General features: G+C 39.1%; 1 protein-coding gene across 1 annotated transcript in view; it reads left to right on the plus strand.

The window, feature by feature from the left end:
- The window catches only part of OCA2 (OCA2 melanosomal transmembrane protein), a 361,910-nt gene that overhangs the window by 214,563 nt on the left and 124,698 nt on the right, over positions 1 to 22,649 (plus strand). The window contains exon 19 of the mRNA XM_040227913.1: positions 15,593 to 15,720. Within this exon, the coding sequence (XP_040083847.1) occupies positions 15,593 to 15,720 (128 nt within the window). The remainder of the gene's footprint in view (positions 1 to 15,592; positions 15,721 to 22,649) is intronic.

Here is a 22,649-nt window from a genome sequence, read left to right on the forward strand (position 1 = left end):
ATATGTTATCTATTTCACATATGTTTCAATGCTATTATACCAAATCATCCCACCCTCCCCTTATCCCACAGAATCCAAAAGTCTGTTCTTTATATCTGTGTCTCTTTTGCTGTCTAAATTCCATATATATGCATTAATATACTTGGTGTATTAATATAATTGGTGTTTTTCATTCTGACTTACTTCACTCTGTATAATAGGCTCCAGTTTCATCCACCTCATTAGAACTGATTCAAATGCATTCTTTTTAATAGCTGAGTAATATTTCATTGTGTATATGCACAATGAAATATTATTTTCTTATCCATTCATCTGCCAATGGACATCTAGATTGCTTCCATGTCCTAACTATTGTAAACAGTGCTGTGATGAACGTTGGGGTACATGTGTCTCTTTCAGTTCTGGTTTCCTCGGTATGTATGCCCAGCAGTGGGATTGCTGGGTTGTATGGCAGTTCTATTTCCAGTTTTTTTAAGGAATATCCACACTGTTCTCCATAGTGACTGTGCTATTTTGCATTCCAACAACAGTGTAAGAGGGTTCTCTTTTCTCCACACCCTTGTGAGCATTTATTGTTTGTAGACTTTTTGATAGCAGCCATCTGAATGGCGTGAGATGTTATCTAATTTTGGTTTTGATATGCATTTCTCTGATAATGAGTGATGTTGAGCATCTTTTCATGTGTTTGTTAGCCACCTTAGCTATCTGTATGTCTTCTTTGGAGGAATGTCTGTTTAGTTCTTTGGCTCATTTTTCTTTCTTTTTTTTTTTTTTTGCTGGAGAAGTCAGGTTTATTACGCCAGCGGGCCCAGAGGAGTTAACACTCTACGCTCTGAGCCCCGAACAAAGGGATTACAGAGTTTTTATAGACAGACTGTAGTGGGCAACACTAGCTATTAATAGGCTGGTTTAAATTAAGGGATTTCTCATGTTGGGGAACAGTGGTCAAGATGGGGAGGGGGATGCCTGACCTGGACAGGCATGATTAAGCAGGTTTGCAGGGGCTGAGTGATTGCAAAGAGCAGAACAAGGGTGAGCGAGATAAGCTCCAGTTCCTGGTATTGCAAGTCCCCATTTTCTGAGACTATGTGACCTACGTGATCTAGACTTTGCAAGGGCCAAGCTGAGTTACAGAGGCAGGAGAAGGACATTATGTAAAACTTTAACTTTTCCTCTGCAAGGCCGTGGGTATCTGGATTGGCCCTTAGAAGTTTGCTTGGGGGGCAACTTCAGCTGTGCAGAAAGAGAGCACTGTCTTAGCAACATCATTCAAAATAAGTTAAGGAAGTCCAGCCCAAAATTCAGATCAAGTTTTGGTGCTAGAGGAGGAAGGAGATAGTGGAATAGTGGATGCCAAGAAGGATTCTATTGGGTAACTTATTTTTCTGGAATTGAGCTGCAGGAGCTGCTTGTTTATTTTTGAGATTAATTCTTGGTCAGTTGCTTCTTTTGCTATCATTTTCTCCTATTCTGAAGTCTGTCTTTTCACCTTGCTTATGGTTACCTTCATTGTGAAAAAACTTTTAATTTCAATTAGGTCCCATTTGTTTATTTTTGCTTTTATTTCCATTACTCTGGGAGGTGGGTCATAGAAGATCCTGCTGTGATCTACGTCAGAGTGTTTTGCCTATGTTTTCCTTCAGGAGTTTTATAGTTTCTGGTCTTACATTTATATCTTTAATCCACTTTGAGTCTATTTTTGTGTATGGTGTTAGAAAGTGTTCTAGTTTCATTCTATTACAAATAGTCAACCAGTTTTCCCAGTCCCACTTGTTAAAGAGATTGTCTTTTCTCCAGTGTATACTCTTGCCTCCTTTGTCATGGATAAGGTGTCCATGCTGCTGCTGCTGCTAAGTCGCTTCAGTCATGTCCGACTCTGTGCAACCCCATAGATGGCAGCCCACCAGGGTCCCCTGTCCCTGGGATTCTCCAGGCAAGAACACTGGAGTGGGTTGACATTTCCTTCTCCAATGCATGAAAGTGAAAAGTGAAAGTGAAGTTGCTCAGTCGTGTCCGACTCTTAGCGACCCCATGGACTGTAGCCCACCAGGCTCCTCCATCCATGGGATTTTCCAGGCAAGGGTACTGGAGTGGGGTGCCATTGCTTTCTCTCTTAAGGTGTCCATAAGTGAGTGGATTTACCTCTGGGCTTTCCATTTTATTCCATTGATCTATATTTCTGTCTTTTTGTGCCAGTACCATACTGTCTTGATGACTGTAGCTTTGTAGTAGAGCCTGAAATCAGGCAGGTTGATTCCTCCAGTTCCATTTTTCTTTCTCAAGATTGCTTTGCCTATTCAAGATTTTTGTGTATGTGTTTCTGTACAAAATGTGAAATTATTTGTTCTAGTTATGTGAAAAATACTGTTGGTAGCTTGACGGGGATTGCATTAAATCTATAGTTTGCTTTGGGTAGTACACTAATTTTCACTGTATTAATTCTTTTGATCCATGAAATGGTATATTTTTCCATTTATTTGTGTCCTCTTTGATTTCTTTCATCAGTGTTTTATAGTTATCTATATATAGGTCTTTTCTTTCTTTCTTTTTTATTTTACTTTACAATTCTGTATTGGTTTTGCCATACATTGACATTTTGTTTCTTTAAGTAGATTTATTACTAAGTATTTTATTCTTTTCATTGCAATGGTGAATGGAATTTTTCCTTAGTTTCTCTTTCTGTTTTTTCATTGTTACTGTATAGGAATGCAAGGGAATTCTGTGTGTTAATTTTATACCCTGAAACTTTACTATATTTATTGATTAGCTCTAGAAATTTTCTGGTGGAGTCTTTAGGGTTTTCTATGTAGAGAATCATGTCATCTGCAAACAGTAAGAGTTTTACTTCTTCCTTTCCAATCTGGACTTCTTTTATTTCTTTTTCTTCTCTGATTGCTCTGGCTAAAACTTCCAAAACTATGTTGAATAGTAGTGGTGAGAGTGGGCACCCTTGTCTTCTTCCAGACTTTAGGGGAAATGCTTTCAATCTTTCAACATTGAGGATAATGTTTGCTGTGGGTTTATCATATATGACTTATTATGTTGAGGTATGTTCCTTCTATTTCTGCTTTATGGAGGATTTTTTTTTTGGTCATAAATGGATGTTGAATTTTGTCAAAGACTTTCTCTGCATCTATTGAGATGATCATATTATTTTTATCTTTCAATATATTAATATGCTGTAACAAATATTATATATTGAAGAATCCATGCATCCCTGGAATAAAGCCTACTTGATCATCTTGTTAATATGTTGTTAGATTCTGTTTGTTAGAGGTTTGTTGAGGATTTTTGCATCTTAGCTCATCAGTGATATTGGCCTGTAGTTTTCTTTTTTTGTGGCATCTTTGTCAGGTTTTGGTATTAGGGTGATGGTGGGCTCATAGGATGAGTTTGGAAGTTTACCTTCCTCTGCAATTTTTCAGAAGAGTTTGAATAAGATAGGTGTTAGCTTTGCTCTAAATTTTTGGTAGAATTCGGCTCTGAAGCCTTCTGGTCCTGGGCTTTTATTGTGGGAAGATTTTTTATTACAGGTTCAATTTCTGTTTTTTTGATGGATTTGTTAAGATTTTCTATTTCTTCCTGGTTCAGTTTTGGAAATTTACACTTTTCTAAGTATTTGTCCATTTCTTCCAAGTTGTCCATTTTATTAACATATAGTTGTTTACAGTAGTCTCTTGATCCTTTGTATTTCTGTGTTGTCTGTTGTGATTTCTCCATTTTCATTTCTAATTTTGTTGATTTGACTCTTCTCTATTTTTTCTTCCTGAAGAGTCTGGCTAATGGTTTGTCTATTTTATTTATCTACTCAAAGAACCTGCTTTTAGCTTTGTTGATTTTGGCTATCATCCTCTTTGTTTCATTTATTTCTGCTCTAATTTTTATTATTTCTGTCCTTTTACTAACCCTAGGTCTCTTCATTTCTTCTTTTTCTAGTTGCCTTAGATGTAGAGTTAGGTTATTTATCTGATTTTTCTCCTGTTTCTTGAGGTAGGCGTGTATTGCTATGAACCTTCCCCTTAGCACTGCTTTAACTGAATCCCATAGGTTTTGGGTTGCTGTGTTTTCATTTTCATTCATTTCTATGCATATTTTGATTTCTTTTTTGACTTATTGGTTATTCACAAGTGTGTTGTTCATCCTCCACATGTCTGTATATTTAATAATTTGATTTTCCTGTAGTTGACATCTAATCTTACCGCATAATAATCAGAAAAGACACTTGAGATGATTTCAAATTTTTTGAGTTTACAAAGGCTAGATTTATGGCCCAGGATGTGATCTGTCCTGGAGAAGGTTCCTTGTGCACTTGAGAAAATGGTGAAATTCATTTTTTTGTTGTAAAATATCCTATAGATATAAATTAGGTCTAATGGGTCCGTTGTATCATTTAAAGCTTGTGTTTCCTTGCTAATTTTCTGTTTAGTTGATCTATCCATAGGTGTGAGTAGGGTATTAAAGACTACCACTATTATTATGTTTCTGTTAATATCCCCTTTCATACCTGTTAGTATTTGCCTTACATATTGCAGTGCTCCTATGTTGGGTGCATATATATTTATAATTGTTATATCTTCTTCTTGGATTGATCCTTTGATTATTATGTAGTATCCTTCTTTGTCTCTTTTCATGGCCTTTATTTCAAAGTCTATTTTGTCTGATATGAGTATTGCTACTCCTGCTTTCTTTTGGTCTCCATTTGCGGAAAATATCATTTTCTAGCCCTTCACTTTCATTCTGTATGTGTCCCTTGTTTTGAGGTAGGTCTTTTGTAAACAGCATATATAGGAGTCTTGTTTTTGTATCCATTCAGCCAGTCTTTGTCTTTTGGTTGGGCTATTCAACCCATTTATATTTAAGGCAATTATTGATAAGTATGATCCCGTTGCCATTCATTTGTTGTTTTGAGTTCAAGTTTATAAACATTTTCTGTATTTCCTGTCTAGAGAAGATTCTTTAGCATTTGTTCAAGAGCTGGTTTGGTGGTTCTCTCAGCTTTTGTTTGTCTGTAAAGCTTTTGATTTCTCCTTGATATTTGAATGAGGTCTTGCTGTGTACAGTAATCTGGATTGTAGATTTTTCTCTTTCATCACTTTAAGTGTGTCCTGCCTTTCCCTTCTTGCTTGAAAATTTCTATTGAAAGATCTGCTGTTATCCTCATGAGAATCCCCTTGTGTGTTATTTTTTTCCCTTGCTACTTTTAATATTTGTTCTTTGTGTTTGATGTTCATTAATTTGATTAATATGTGTCTTGGGGTGTTTTTTTTCTGGAACTCTCTTGCTTTTCCAATGACCCAGCAGATGTTGGCAATTTGATTTCTGGTTCCTCTGCCTTTTCTAAAACCAGCTTGAATATCAGGAAGTTCACGGTTCATGTATTGCTGAAGCCTGGCTTGGAGAATTTTGAGCATTACTTTAATAGCATGTGAGATGAGTGCAGTTGTGCGGTAGTTTGAGCATTCTTTGGCATTGCCTTTCTTTGGAATTGGAAGGAAAACTGACCTTTTCCACTCCTGTGGCCACTGCTGAGTTTTCCAAATTTGCTGTCATATTGAGTGCAGCACTTTCACAGCATCATCTTTCAGGATTTGAAATAGCACAACTGGAATTCCATCACCTTAACTAGCTTCGTTCATAGTGATGTTTTCTAAGGCCCACTTGACTTCACATTCCAGGATGTCTGGCTCTAGATGAGTGATCATACCATCGTGATTATCTGGGTCATGAAGATCTTTTTTTGTAAAGTTCTCCTGTGTATTCTTGCCACCTCTTCTTAATATCTTCTGCTTCTGTTAAGTCCATACCATTTCTGTCCTTTATCGAGCCCATCTTTGCATGAAATGTTCCCTTGGTATCTCTAATTTTCTTGAAGAGATCTCTAGTCTTTCCCTTTCTGTTCTTTTCCTCTATTTCTTTGCATTGATCACTGAAGAGGCCTTCTTATCTCTTCTTGCTCTTCTTTGGAACTCTGTATTCAGATGCTTATATCTTTCCTTTTCTCCTTTGCTTTTCACTTCTCTTCTTTTCACAGCTATTTGTAAGGCCTCCTCAGACAGCCATTTTGCTTTTTTGCATTTCTTTTCCATGGGGATGGTCTTGATCTCTGTCTCCTGTACAATGTCACGAACCTCAGTCCTTAGTTCATCAGACACTCTATCTATCAGATCTAGTCCCTTAAATCTATTTCTCACTTCTACTATATAATCATAAGGGATTTGATTTAGGTCATACTTGAATGGTCTAGTGGTTTTCCCTACTTTCTTTACTTTCAATCTGAATTTGGCAATAAGGAGTTCATGATCTGAGCCACAGCCAGCTCCTGGTCTTGTTTTTGTTAACTGTATAGAGCTTCTCCATCTGTGTGGGTCACAATAAACTGTGGATAATTCTGAAAGAGATGGGAATACCAGACTACCTGACCTGCCTCTTGAGAAACCTATATGCAGGTCAGGAAGGAACAGTTAGAACTGGACATGGAACAACAGACTGGTTCCAAATAGGAAAAGGAGTACGTCAAGGCTGTATATTGTCACTCTGCTTATTTAACTTCTATGCAGAGTACATCATGAGAAATGCTGGGCTGGAAGCACCAGCTGGAATCAAGATTGTTGGGAGAAATATCAATCACCTCAGATATGCAGATGACACCACCTTTATGGAAGAAAGTGAAGAGGAACTAAAAAGCCTGTTTATGAAAGTGAAAGAGGAGAGTGAGAGAGTTGGCTTAAAGCTTAACAGTCAGAAAACAAAGATCATGGCATCTGGTCCCAGCACTTCATGGGAAATAGATGGGGAAACAGTGGAAACAGTGTCAGACTTTATTTTGGGGGGCTCCAAAATCACTGCAGATGGTGACTGTGGCCATGAAATTAAAAGACGCTTTCTCCTTGGCAGAAAAGTTATGACCAACTTAGAGAGCATATTCAAAAGCAGAGACATTATTTTGCCAACAAAGGTCTGTCTCGTCAAGGCTATGGTTTTTCCAGTAGTCATGTATGGATCTGAGAGTTGGACTGTGAAGAAAGCTGAGCGCTCAAGAATTGATGCTTTTGAACTGTGACGTTGGAGAAGACTCTTAAGAATCCCTTGGACTGCAAGGAGGTCCAACCAGTCCATTCTTAAGGAATTCAGCCCTGGGATTTCTTTGGAGGAAATGATGCTGAAGCTGAAACTCCAGTAGTTTGGCCACCTCATGCGAAGAATTGACTCATTGGAAAAGACTCTGATTCTGGGAGGGATGGAGGCAGGAATAGAAGGGGATGACCGAGGATGAGATGGCTGGATGGCATCACCGACTCGATGGACATGAGTCTGAGTGAACTCCGGGAGATGGTGATGGACAGGGAGGCCTGGCGTGCTGCAATTCATGGGGTTGCAATGAGTCGGAAACAACTGAGCAACTGAGCTGAACTGAACTGAACTGGGGAGTTTAGTCTTGGGTTCGTCCTGAATGGGACTCTCTGTGTTTCTTGGACTTGGGTGGCTATATCCTTCCCCATTTTAGGGAAGGTTTCAGCTATTATCTCCTCAAGTGTTTTCTCATGACTTTCTTTTTGTCTACTTCTTCTGGGATTCCTATCATTCGAATGTTGGGGTGTTTAACATTGTCCCAGAGGTGTCTGAGGTTGTCCTCATTTCTTTTAATTCGTTTTTTTCCCTCTCTGCTTCATTTATTTCCACCATTCTACCTTCCACCTCACCTTCTTATCTTCTGCCTCAGTTATTCTATTGTTGGTTCCCTCCAGAGTGCTTTTGATTTGTTATTGCAGTATTCATTATTGATTGACTCTTTTATTTCTCCTAGGTCCTTGTTAAACTTTTCTTGCATCTTCTCAATCCTTGTCTCCAGAGCATTTATCTATAACTCAATTTTGTTTTCAAGATTTTGGATCATTTTTGTTATCATTATTCTGAATTCTTTTTCAGGTAGACTCCTTATTTGCTCCTCTCTGGTTTGGTTTGGTGGGCATTTATCATGTTCCTTTACCTTCTGAATATTTTTCTGTCTTTTAATTTTGTTTAGATTGCTGTGTTTGGGTTGGCATTTCTGTATATTGGAAGTTTGTGGCTCCTCTTTATTGTGGAGATTGCTGCCTGTTGTGTGTGTGTGTGGGGGGGTTGGACGAGTGGCTTGTCAAGGTTTCCTGGTTAGGGAAGCTTGTGACAGTGTTTTGGTGGGTGGAGCTGGATTCCTTCTCTCTGTAGTGCAATGAAGCTTCCAGTAGTGAATTTTAGGGTGTCTAAGGGTTTGGTGTGATTTAGTGAAGTGAAGTCGCTCAGTCGTGTCTGACTCTTTACGACCCCATGGACTGCAGCCTACCAGGCTCCTCCGTCCATGGGATTTTCCAGGCAAGAGTACTGGGGTGGGGTGATTTAGGCAGCCTCTATTTTAATGCTCAGGGCTGTGTTCCTGCATTGCTAGAGCATTAGCATGGTATGTCTTGCTCTGGAACTTGTTGGCTCTTGGGTGGAGCTTGGTTTCATTGTAGTTATGGAGGCTTTTGGATGAGTTCTTGTCGATTAATGTTCCCTGGGGTCAGGAGTTTTCCGATGTTCTCTAGTTTTGGATTTAAACCTCTTGCCTTTGGCTTTCAGTCTTATTCTTACAGTAGCCTCAAGACGTCTCCATCCATCCACCACAGATGATAACAATTTAGGTTAATGGTGAAACGATTCTCCACAATGAGAGACACCCAGAGAGGTTCACAGAGTTACATAGAGAACAGAAGAAGGAGGAGGGAGATAGAGGTGACCAGGAGAAGAAAGGGGAAGTCAAAAGGGGAGAGAGCAATTTAGCCAGTAATCAATTCCCTATGTACTCTCCACAGTCTGGGACACCCAGAGTGGTTCATGGAGTTAAATAGAGAAGAGAGGGGGAGGGAGCAGATAGAGGTGACCTGGGGGACAAAATTGAGCATTAAAAGGGGAGAAAGGAATCAAGCCAGTAATCACACCCCTAACTAAAAATGGGTACTGAAGATTAGATTCTTAAAGGTACAAAATTGATCAGTTCAGTTCAATTCAATCACTCAGTTGTGTCCGACTCTTTGTGACCCCATGAATCGCAGCACACCAGGCCTCCCTGTCCATCACAAACTCCCAGAGTTCACTCAGACTCACGTCCATTGAGTCAGTGATGCCATCCAGCTATTTCATCCTCTGTTGTCCCCTTCTCCTCCTGCCCCCAATCCCTCCCAGCATCAGAGTCTTTTCCAGTGAGGCAACTCTTCACATGAGGTGGCCAAAGTACTGGAGTTTCAGCTTCAGCATCATCCCCTCTAAAGAAATCCCAGGGCTGATCTCCTTCAGAATGGACTGGTTGGATCTCCTTGCAGTCCAAGGGACTCTCAAGAGTCTTCTCCAACACGACAAAATTGATAACAAATACCAAAAAGCAAAGATTAAAAATCCAGAGTAGAGATTAGACTCCCAGAAATACAATATTAGAAATACAAAACCAATTCACAAAAATTATAAAAAATGTAATATGAAATTTGTTTTAAAAATAGGGTCTTTTATGCAAGTAGGTTATAAAAATGAATATTAAAGGAGTAATAAAGAAGTCAAAAATAAAAGAAATTAAAAAATTATAGTAGTAAAAATATATCTAGGAATTTTTCTGGAGCTGCTGAGGGCACTGTGGGGTCAGTTCAGTTTCAGATAGTTCCTTGTTCAAGCTTATAGTTCTTCTCAAGGTCTATAGGCCCCTTCCAATGCTTAGTCAATGTTAACTACAAGGTTTTAATCTGTTGCGCCTGTCAGTTTCAGAGCAGTTCCCTCTTCTTTATTTTGGCTTCATCTGTTTGAAATTCTCTTCAGTGTCTAATTTCCAAACTGACTCAAGGGAGTGAGGTGATCACTTATTTTTGCTCACTTGTTCAGTTGTGTTGTGGGGAGGAAGGAACACAGCAAATAAATATCACTGGCTTGTGTGGGGAGTGCACATTGTATGGATCACGCTGGGCTTGCCCCAGCTCGTGGTGGCATGTACTTCCCTGGTATACACTGCTCAGGTTCAGGTTTTTGGGTACTCCACAAAGGCACAGACTTGGTTGTGCATTTTGTGCCTTTCCCAGGTCAGAGCAGCTCAGGCAGTCAGGTGCTTGGTGAGCGCACTGTCCTAGGTGGGCTGTGCATCTTAATCACCTCCCTGGTCCTGGCTGCTCAGTGTCCTGGGTATGCTGCAAGAGCTCCCTCTCAGGTGTGCCATGTGTCTCCTCTGGGGAGCTGACCTCAGACTGTGACCCTCCTGGCAGATGTCAACCATCCAGGATCCCAGGAAGACCTGGTTAGCAACTGGGAGTCTGCTCACAGTTTGGTGGAGAATGCCGGTCTCTGGGGCAGAGATTGCCCCTTACCTACAGGCTCTGGCTGTCCCATGCCTGCCTCTCTGCCTCCAGCGGGGCAAGGGACCATTCCACAGCCAGCTAGCTCTCCTTTGGTATTTGCTCAATCCTTTCCTCTGTGAGCAGGCCAGGCTGTGACTTAGGTTAGAGCCTTAGACTAGAGTTTTTCATGGGAAAATTCTCTCTCTTTTTTTCTCTCTCTCTGGCTATCCCACAGTTTGGGTTGTTATCTCACCTTCAGTTCAGTTCAGTCCCTCAGTCGTGTTTGACTCTTTGCAACCCCATGAATCGCAGCATGCCAGGCCTCCCTGTCCATCACCATCTCCCGGAGTTCACTCAGACTCAACGTCCATCGAGTCTGTGATGCCATCCAGCCATCTCATCCTCTTGTCATCCCCTTCTCCTCCTGCCCCCAATCACTCCCAGCATCAGAGTCTTTTCCAATGAGTCAACTCTTCTCATGAGGTGGTCAAAGTACTGGAGCTTCAGCTTTAGCATCATTCCTTCCAAAGAAATCCCAGGGTCGATCTTCAGAATGGACTGGTTGGATCTCCTTGCAGTCCAAGGGACTCTCAAGAGTCTTCTCCAACACCACAGTTCAAAAGCATCAATTCTTCGGTGCTCAGCCTTCTTCACAGTCCAACTGTCACATCCATACATGACCACAGGAAAGACCATAGCCTTGACTAGACGGACCTTAGTCGGCAAAGTAATGTCTCTGCTTTTGAATATACTATCTAGCTTGGTCATAACTTTTCTTCCAAGGAGTAAGCGTCTTTTAATTTCATGGCTGCAATCACTATCTGCAGTGATTTTGGAGCCCCCCAAAATAAAGCCTGACACTGCTTCCACTGTTTCCCCATCTATTTCCCATGAAGTGATGGGACCAGATGCCATGATCTTCGTTTTCTGAATGTTGAGCTTTAAGCCAACTTTTCCACTCTCCTCTTTCACTTTCATCAAGAGGCTTTTTGGCTCCTCTTCACTTTCTGCCATAAGGGTGGTGTCATCTGCATATCTGAAGTTATTGATATTTCTCCTGGCAATCTTGATTCCAGCTTGTGTTTCTTCCAGTCCAGCGTTTCTCATGACGTACTCTGCATACAAGTTAAATAAGGAGGACACATCCCCACCAACATTTTTTCCTGCCTTTTCATAGTAGTCATCTTAACAGGTGAAAGATGATTTCTCATTGCATTTTGATATGCATCTCTCCAATGATTAGTCATGCTGGGAAATATCATCTGGTTACTGGCCATTTGTATACCATCTTTGGAGAAATGTCTGTTAAGTTCCTCTGCCCATTTTAAATTAGGTTATTTGATTTTTTTGTTGAGTCGTAGGAATTCTGCGAAAGATTGAGGGCAGGAGGAGAAGGGGATGACAGAGGATGAGATGGTTGGAAGGCATCACCGACTCAATGGACATGAGTTTGGGTAGGCTCCGGGAGTTGGTGATGGACAGAGAGGCCTGGCCTGCTGCATTTTATGGGGTCACAAAGAATCGGACATGACTGAGCGACTGAACTGAACTGAACTGAACTGAGGAGTTCTTTATATATTTTGGATATTAACTCATTTTCAGATATGTGATTTCCAGATATTTTTGCCTATTCCATGGGATGCCTTTTTACTCTAAAGATTGTGTCCTTTGATAAACAAAAGTTTTAAAGTTTCATGTAGTCTTATTTGTCTATTTCTGTGGCCTGAGCTCTTGGTGTCATAGCCAAGAAAATATTGGCAAGTTCAACGTCATATTTTCCCTTAAGTTTTCTTTGGGAGATTTATAGTTTTGGGTCTTATATTTAAGTCTATATTTCATTTAATTTTTGAATATGGTATAAAGTGAAGAAGAACTAAAGAGATTCTTGATGAAAGTAAAAGAAGAGAGTGAAAATTTGGCTTAAAACTCAACATTCAGATCATGGCATCTGGTCCCATCAGTTCATGGCAAATAGATGGGGAAACAATGGAAACAGTGACAGACATTATTTTGGGGGGCTTCATATCACTGCAGATGGTGACTGCAGCAATGAATTAAAAGATGCTTGCTCCTTGGAAGAAAAGTTAAGACCAACCTAGACAGCATATTTAAAAGCAGAGTTATTAATTTGCCAACAAAGGTCCGTCTAGTCAAGGCTATGGTTTTTCCAGTGGTCATGTATGGATGTGAGAGTTGGACTAAAAGGAAAGCTGAACACCGAAGAATTGATGCATTTGAACTGTGGTGTTGAAGAAGACTCTTGAAAGTCCCCGGGCTGCAAGGAGATCCAACCAGTCCATCCTAAAGGAAATCAGTCCTGAATATTCATTGGAAGGACTGATGCTAAAGTTGCAACTCCAATACTTTGGCCACCTCATGCGAAGAGTTGACTCATTGGAAAAGACTCTGATGTTGGGAGGGATTGGGGGCAGGAGGAGAAGGGGACGACAGAGGATGAGATGGCTGGATGGCATCACAGACTCGATGCATGTGAGTCTGATTGAACTCTGGGGGTTGGTGATGGACAGAGAGGCCTGGCGTGCTGCGATTCATGGAGTGGCAAAGAGTTGGACACGACTGAGTGACTGAACCGAACCGAACTGAACTGAACTGAAGAAAACTTAACCAAGGTCAAAGAAGCCTTTGCATATGTTTATTCTAACAGTTTTAAAATTACAGATTTTACATTTAGCATTATTTTCTATGTGAGTATTCCTGGTGGCTCAGATAGCAAAGAATTTGCCTGCAATGCAGGAGACACAGGTTCTATCCCTGGGTCAGGAAGATCTTTTGGAGAAGGGAATGACTACCTACTCCTGCATTCTTGACTGGGAAATCCCACAGACATAGGAGCCTTGTGGGCTACAGTCCATGGGGTTGCAAAGAGTCAGACACGACTGAGTGACTAACACTTTCACTTTTCATTGTCCACATAGCTGACTTTTGTGTATGATTCAATAAATGGATCAAAGTAAAAAATTTTTTTGCTTGTGAATATCCAGTTGTTTCAGCACCATTCATGAAAATAATTACAATTTCTTCACTGAACTGTTGTTGAACTTTTCTTGCAAATCATCTGATCTTTAAATTGTGGGTGCATTTCTGGACTCTCCATTGATCAGTTTGACTATATTAATGTAACACTATACTGTTTTGATTAGGTAATGTATGTTCTCTAATTTTGCTCTTCTTTTTCAAGTTTGTGTTGGCTATTCTAGGTCCTTTGTATTTCCACATAAGTTCTGGAATTTCTACAAAACGTTCTTAGAAAAACTAAAGGAGATCTTAATAAATAGAGACATATCATGTTCATAGACTTCTTAAAGACAATATTGTTAAAATGCTAGTTATTCCCAAATTACTCTATATGTGGCTCCTCAAAGGTGTCTACATCCTAATATGTGATATTAATACCTGTGTATGTTATATCACATGGCAGAAGGGACTTTGCAGGTAAAATTAAGGTTACAAACATTAAAACAGGGAAATTTTCCTAGATTATCCAGGTGTGCTCAATGTAATAACATTGGCCCTTAAAATGGAAGTGGAAGAGAAGAGAGTTAATTGGAGAGATGCAGCAGGAGAAGCAGGAGAGATTTGAATTGTGAGAGTGACTTGACTTGATGCACCATTGTTGGCTTTGAAGACAGAGGAAGTGAGTCATGAGCTAGAAATGTGGGTGGCCTCTTAAAACTAACAACAACTCCTGGGTGATAGCAAGTAAGGAAGTAGGGACTTTACTTTGCATTGAATAGTATCTACAATCAAAATAAACAGGAACTGAATTATATCTATAATTGAAATAAGTAGGGAAACAGTTTTTGTCCTGAAGCCTCTAGAAAGAAATGCAGCCCTGCAAACACCTTGATTTTGTTTTGAGGCCCTAATTAGAGACTAGCCAAGCTCATCATACTTCTGATCTATGAAAACCATGATATAATAAAGAGGTGCTATTTCAAGCCACTACATTTGTAGTACTTTGTGATGACAGCTATAGAAAACTTGTACTTTTTATGTCTGTATAATCTAAAGCCATATTGCTGATCTTATTCTTGATATTGGCACTTTTATTTCCTTTTCACTTTTCATTATATTTAGATTGACCAAGTCTACCAGTCTTCTTGATCTTCTCAAAGGACCAAGTTTTAGTATTATTGCTTTTCGCTAATAATTTTCTATCTTCATTTCACTGATTTCTGATCCAGCACATTTTTTTCTACTTATTTTGAGTTTTATTTGCTTAGAAAAAAACGTGCTCAGCCTATTTGAACAAAAACTTCATGAAAGAGCATATATGAGTGGCAAATAAGTACATGAAAAGATGCTCAACATCATTAGTCATTAGAGGGATACAATTTGAAACCATAATGAGATATAATTTTATGCCCACTGGAAAATAAAAAAAAAGGATTCATGTCAATGTATGGCAAAACCAATACAGAATTGTAAAGTAAAATAAAAATAAATTAATTAATAAAAAAATTAAAAAATAAAAAAAATAAATCAAATCCCTAAAAAAAAAAAAAAAGAAAATATGGAAAAATGGGCATTTCCATATACTACTGGTGGAATTGTAAAATGTTACAACCATTTTGGGAAGCAATTTCACAGTTTCTTAAAACACAAATATCCCATAAACTAGCCTATCATATAATTCAGGAATTCCATTCCTAGATATTGATCCAAGATAACTGAAAGCATAATGTACATATAGATAATTTATATGAAAGTTCATAGCACATTCACTTGTAATAGCCAACCACTGGCAACAATGCAAGTGTCCATCAAAGGTGAATGAGTATGTGCACTGTGGCATAGCCATACTTAACAAAAAAGAAGAATGAAATACCAACACTGAAGAATTGAAGAATGAACACACCAATGTTGAAGAATCTTAAGATAATTGTATTGAATGGAAGCAGTCTGTTAAAAAAATACATGTTATATGACTGCATTTATAGAAAATATAAAAACTATACAGTGAAAGGAAAGCAACGAACAGTCTCCTGGGGGTGGGATGGGGTGACAGGAGGAGGGAGAGAGAGAAAAGAATATGGACATGAGGAAACTGCTGGCATGGTGGATATATTCATTATCCTGATGGCTGTTGTGTTGGTTTCTTTGATATATATATTAGCCAAAAGATACATGTTAAGTGTGTTCAGTTTGCAGAATATCAGTTACCTTCAATTAAAAAAGAAATCTGAAGATGAAGAATTAGCCTTTTAACAATTAAACTTTAAGTCTGTTTACTTGTTTTTCAGGGTGGATTGCTATTCTAGGTGCCATCTGGTTGCTAATTTTAGCTGACATCCATGATTTTGAGATAATTCTACACAGAGTGGAATGGGCAACCCTTCTGTTCTTTGCAGCACTCTTTGTTCTGATGGAGGTAAGTCTTTTGTTGAACTTTTGCGATAGTTCGAAGACCTGATTTTTATATTTCACATTCTATTTACTGAATGAAAAAAGCCCAAAGTTTGTAAGTCTTTATACATATTCACTAAGTGTAAAATTATGGGAGTTGAAATTAGACTATTTTAAGTTAAACCAACTTTTATCTCAGGCACTGAAATAATATTTAATAAACGTTTATTTGGTTGCTGTTGTTTTTTCCTTGAATAACCTTTGTGGTTTGTAAACTTTCTCTAATTTGATTTGCTGTAAAGTATAATTTACTCTAAATTGGGCTTAGAGCAAAATGACTTGTTACAAAAAGTTTATAGGGAAATATCTTGATAGTCTATTCCTTTTGTGTAATATTTAAATAAATAATCTCATAATGGGAAAGACTGCATCAAAGAAAAGAATGAATAATATGTATTGTTTTAGTTATAATTGTTGTCACAAAATTAATCACAATAACTTTTATCTTGGGAATTGATTCACAAACATGTACCTCCTCAAATACAGATTTACTATATAAAAAAATACTGTTCCCCAAAGGATTACTTCAAACACACCAAATGTTTCACATTGATCACCTTAACTTGTTGATTACAAATTCATTCAATATTTACTATTCTCTTGATTAAAAGTAGCAGTTTTTTATTAATTATTTTAAACAGGTCCCTTGTATCATTGAAATCTGTCTTTAATTCATAATAGATTACATAGGTGTAATAACTCACATAGCTCCTCCAAATACATCAAGGAGTTATGAATCGTATTCTACTTCATCAATCTCCTACTCAAAAACTTCACCTTTTCTATTCTGGGTTTTCTTTATGCAAAAAACATATAGACTATTGAGGGGGAGAATTCTAGTTACTATTTCATGATTGGCTTTTGAAAGTCAGTGCCTCGATTGCATATTTATTCAAGATGTAAACTGCTATCTCATCTGGGCTTTGGCATATTGTTCTCAATTTCATACTTCTCTTTGTCTGATAGGGTAAATGCTGGAATATTTAAAGCAACTTGAGATATAATTTATGTATCATAAAATTAATTCCTTTTATATTTACAGTTCAATAACTTTTAGTTACTTTTGAATGTTTCATTCCCATGACCCTCATGATCCCTTATAGTTAGTTCTAGCTCACAACTCCAGCTCTAGGCAATCACTGATCCTTTTTCTACTGAGTTGTCTTTCCTGTACATTTCATCTAAAAGGAATCATATATTGTGTACTATTTTCTGTTGGCTTCTTTAAATTAGAATAATGATGTTGAAGTTCATCCATGTACCTTAGGCTCATTTGTTTTTTTGGTGAATAACATTCTGCTATATGGATATACTATATTTTATTTACATATTTTGATAAACATTTATGTTTATTTGTATATGAGTTTTTGTGTGGACATATTTATTTTATTTTAGGTAGATAATAGGTCTTAGCACTGCTTTAACTTATTAAGAAACTGCTAAAATATTTTCCACAGTGGTTATACCATTTTACAATCTTATCAGTAATATAGTAGATTCCAGTTTCTTTACATCGTCATTGTCACATATTTTCATTCATTTTGATTATAGACATTCTAGTAGGTGTATCAGTCAGTTCAGTTCCGTTGCTCAGTCGTGTCTGACTCTGTGACCCCACGGACTGCGGCATGCCAGGCCTCCCTGTCCATCACCAATTTCTGGAGTTTATTCAAACTCATGTCCATTGAGTTGGTGATGCCATCCAACCATCTCATCCTCTTTCATCCCCTTCTCCTCCTGCCTTCAATCTTTCCCAGGATCACGGTCTTTCCCAAGAGTGAATTCTTCAGATCAGGTGGCCAAAGTGTTGGAGTTTCAGCTTCAGTATCAGTCCTTCCAATGAATATTCAGGACTGATTTTCTTTAGGATGGACTGATTGGATCTCCTTGCAGTCCAAGGGACTCTCAAGAGTCTTCTTCAGAACCATAGTTCAAAAGCATCAATTCTTCGGTGCTCAGCTTTCCTTTTAGTCCCAACTCTCACATCCATACATGACTACTGGAAAAACCATAGCTTTGACTAGACGGAACTTTGTTAGCAAAGTAATGTCTCTGCTTTTTAATACGCTGTCTAGGTTGGTCTTAACTTTTCTTCGAAGGAGCAAGTGTCTTTTAATTTCATGGCTGCAGTCACCATTTGCAGTGATTATGGAGACCCCCAAAATAAAGTCTATCACTGTTTCCACTGTTTCCCCATCTATTTGCCATGAAGTGATGGGACCAAATGCCATGATCTTAGTTTTCTTAGTAGGTGTATAATGGTTTTTAGTTTTTTAAAAAGGTGATATGGGAAAACATTATTTGAACCATACTGTTCTCCGTAGTAGCTGTACCAGTTCATATTTCCACCAGTAGTGTAGGAGGGTTCCCTTTCATCACACCCTCTCCAGCATTTTTATTAGATTAATCTTTACTGGAGTATACTTGATTTGCAATGTTGTGTTAGTATCTGCTGTACAGAAAAGTGAATCAGCTATACATATATGTATATCCACTCATTTTTAGATTCTTTTTCCATATAGGCCATTAAAAAATATTGAGTAGAATGTCCTTGTTTATAGAGTAGGTCCATATTAGTTATCTGTTTTATATATAGTGGTATGTATATGTCAATATCAATCTCCCAGTTTACCCCTCCACCCTTTTCTCCTGGTAACCGTAATTTTGTTTTCTACATCTGTGACTCTATTTTTTTTTGCTTTTAATTGATTTGTCTTTAATTGAAGGATAATTGCTTTGCAATATTGTGTTGGTTTCTGCCATACATCAACATGACTCAACCATAGGTATACCAAAGTCCCCTTCCTCTTGAACCTCCCTCCAACCTCCCACCACATCCCACACTTCTAGGTTGTCATAGAGCACCAGTTTGAGCTCCCTGTGTCATACAGTAAATACCTACTGTTTTCCATCAGATCAGTTCAGTTCAGACACTCAGTCATGTCCGACTCTTTGCCACTCCATGAATCACAGCACGCCAGGCCGCCCTGTCCATCACCATTTCGCGGAGTTCACTCAGATTCACGTCCATCGAGTCCATGATGCCATCCAGCCATCTCATCCTCTGTCATCCCCTTCTCCTCCTGCCCCTAATCCCTCCCAGCATCAGAGTCTTTTCCAATGAGTCAACTCTTCGCATGAGGTGGCCAAAGTACTGGAGTTTCAGCTTTAGCATAATCCCTTCCAAAGAAATCCCAGGGCTGATCTCCTTCAGAATGGATTGGTTGGATCGCCTTGCAGTCCAAGGGACTCTCAAGAGTCTTCTCCAACACCATAGTTCAGAAGCATCAATTCTTCAGTGCTCAGCCTTCTTCACAGTCCAACTCTCACATCCATACATGACCACTGGAGAAACCATAGCCTTGACTAGACAGATCTTAGTCAGCAAAGTAATGTCTCTGCTTTTCAATATGCTATCTAGGTTGGTCATAACTTTTCTTCCAAGGAGTAAGCATCTTTTAATTTCATGGCTGCGATCACTATCTTCAGTTATTTGGGAGCCCCCAAAAGTAAAGTCAGCCATTGTTTCCATTGTATCCCCATCTGTTTCCCATGAAGTGATGGGACCCGGATGCCATGATCTTCATTTCCTGAATGTTGAGCTTTAAGCCAACTTTTTCACTCTCCACTTTGACTTTCATCAAGAGGCTTTTTAGTTCCTATTTACTTTCTGCCATAAGGGTGGTGTCATCTCCATATCTGAGGTTATTGATATTTCTTCCGGCAATTTTGATTCCAGCTTGTGTTTCTTCCAGTCCAGCGTTTCTCATGAGGTACTCTGCATATAAGTTAAGTAAGCAAGGTGACAATATACAGGCTTGACGTACTCCTTTTCCTGTTTGGAACCAGTCTGTTGTTCCATGTCCAGTTCTAACTGTTGCTTCCTGACCTGCATACAGATTTCTCAAGAGGAGGTCAGGTAGTCTGGTATTCCCATCTCTTTCAGAATTTTCCACAGTTTATTGTGATCCACACAGTCAAAGGTTTGGCATAGTCAATAAAACAGAAATAGATGTTTTCCTGGAACTCTCTTGATTTTTGATGATCCAGCGGATGTTGGCAATTTGATCTCTGGTTCCTCTGCCTTTTCTAAAACCAGCTTGAACATCAGGACATTCACGGTTCACGTTTTGCTGAAGCCTGGCTTGGAGAATTTTGAGCATTACTTTACTAGCATGTGAGATTGTGTGGTAGTTTGAACATTTTTGGCATTGCCCTTCTTTGGAATTGGAATGAAAACTGACCTTTTCCAGTCCTGTCGCCACTGCTGAGTTTTCCAAATGTGCTGGCTTATTGAGTGCAACACTTTCACAGCATCACCTTTTAGGATTTGAAATAGCTCAACTGGAATTCTGTCACCTCCATTAGCTTTGTTCATAGTGATGCTTTCTTAGGCCCACTTGACTTCACATTCCAAGATGTCTGGCTCTAGACGAGTGATCACACCATCATGTATATCCAGGTCATGAAGATCTTTTTTGTACAGTTCTTCTGTGTATTCTTGCCACCTCTTCTTAATATCTTCTGCTTCTGTTAGGTCCAGACCATTTCTGTCCTTTATCGAGCCCATCTTTGCATGAAATGTTCCCTTGGTATCTCTAATTTTCTTGAAGTAATCTCTAGTCTTTCCCATTCTGTTGTTTTCCTCTATTTCTTTGCATTGATAGCTGAAGAAGGCTTTATTATCTCTTCTTGCTATTCTTTGGAACTCTGCATTCAGATGCTTATATCATTCCTTTTCTCCTTTGCATTTCGCCTCTCTACTTTTCACTGCTATTTGTAAGGCCTCCCCAGACAGCCATTTTGCTTTTTTGCATTTCTTTTCCATGGGGATGGTCTTGATCTCTGTCTCCTGTACAATGTCATGAACCGCATTCCATTGTTCATCAGGCACTCTATCTATCAGATCTAGGCCCTTAACTCTATTTCTCTTTTCCACTGTATAATCATAAGAGATATGATTTATGTGATACCTGAATGGTGTAACGGTTTTCCCTACTTTCTTCAACTTAAGTCTGAATTTAGTAATAAGGAGTCCATGATCTGAGCCACAGTCAGCTCCTGATCTTGTTTTTGTTGACTGTATAGAGCTTCTCCATCTTTGGCTGCAAAGAATATAATCAGTCTGATTTTGGTGTTGACCATCTGGTGATGTCCATGTGTAGAGTCTTCTCTTGTGTTGTTGGAAGAGGGTGTTTGCTATTACCAGTGCATCTTCTCGGCAAAACTATTAGTCTTTGCCCTGCTTCATTCCGCATTCCAAGGCCCAATTTGCCTGTTACTCCAGGTGTTTCTTGACTTCCTACTTTTGCATCCCAGTCCCTATAATGAAAAGGACATCTTTTTTGGGTGTTAGTTCTAAAAGGTCTTGTAGGTCTTCAAAGAATCGTTCAACTTCAGCTTCTTCAGTGCTACTGGTTGGGGCATAGACTTGGATTACTGTGATATTGAATGGTTTGCCTTGGAAACGAACAGAGATCATTCTGTGGTTTTTGAGATTGCATCCAAGGACTCTTTTGTTGACTATGATGGCTACTGCATTTCTTCTGAGGGATTCCTGCCCACAGTAGTAGATATAATGGTCATCTGAGTTAAATTCACCCATTCCAGTCCATTTTAGTTCGCTGATTCCTAGAATGTCGACATTCATTCTTGCCATCTCCTGTTTGACCACTTCCAATTTGCCTTGATTCATGGACCTGACATTCCAGGTTTCTATGCAATATTGTGTTGGAGAAGACTCTTGAGAGTCCCTTGGACTGCAAGGAGATCTAACCAATCCATTCTGAAGATCAGCCCTGGGATTTCTTTGGAAAGAATGATGCTAAAGCTGAAACTCCAGTACTGTGGCCACTCTATGCTACTCTTCCTGACCTTCAACGTGGAATAGCTCCTCTAGGCCCTCCTGTGCCCACACAGCCACCACTCCTTGGCCATGGGGTTGCTCCTCCTGGCCACCACCCTGGCCTCGGGCATGGGGTGGCTTCTCCTGGCTGCCCCTGGCCTTGGAAGTGGGGAACTCCTCTAGGTTGCCACCCCTGACCTTGGACTTGGGTAGCTCCTCTCGGCCATTCCTGCACTGTCGCAGCCTGGTACTGTCAGCTGTGACCAGCGCACTAAGTGTGGGTGGCTGCGATTGGTGCACTAAGTGTGGCCGAGAGGAGTTGCCCCACGTCCGAGGTCAGGGGCAGCGGCCAAGAGTGCCAGACTATTTTCCATATAATAATATAAATATTTTGATGCTGCTCTCTCGGTTTGTCCCACCATCTCCTTCCCCCCCCTGTTTCCTCAAGTCTGTTCTCTATTTTTGCATCTGCATTGCTGCGTGCAAATAGGTGATGGCATCATCAGCATTTTTGATGATGGCCATTCTGACTGGTGTGTGATGATATTTCATTGTAGCTTTGATTTTCATTTCTCTAGTAATTAGTGATGTTGAGCATCTTTTCATGTACCTTTTGACTATTTGTGTGTCTTCTCTAGACAAAAGTCTATTTAGGTCTTCTCATTTTTGATTAGATTTTTTTCTATATTGAGCTGCATGAGCTGTTTGTAAACTTTGGAGATTATTCCCTTGTTTGTTGGGCATCAGTTGCATGTATTTTCTCCCATTCTATGGATTATATATTTGCTTTGTTTCTGGTTACCTTTGCTGCGCAAAATTTTTGAGTTTAATATGGTACCATTTATTTATTTTTCTTTCATTTCCACTACTCTAGGACAGAGATCAGAGAGATATTGCTGCAATTTATGTCAAAGAGTGTTCTGCCTATGTTTTCCTCTAAGAGTTTTATAGTAATGTCTTACATTTAGATCTTTAATCCATTTTGATTGAAGTTTGTTTTTTTAGTGTATGGTGTTAAAGGATATTCTAATTTCATTCTTTTATATGTA

This window comes from Oryx dammah, unplaced genomic scaffold (assembly GCF_014754425.2).
Source record: "Oryx dammah isolate SB20612 unplaced genomic scaffold, SCBI_Odam_1.1 HiC_scaffold_27, whole genome shotgun sequence".
Classification (NCBI taxonomy): domain Eukaryota; kingdom Metazoa; phylum Chordata; class Mammalia; order Artiodactyla; family Bovidae; genus Oryx; species Oryx dammah.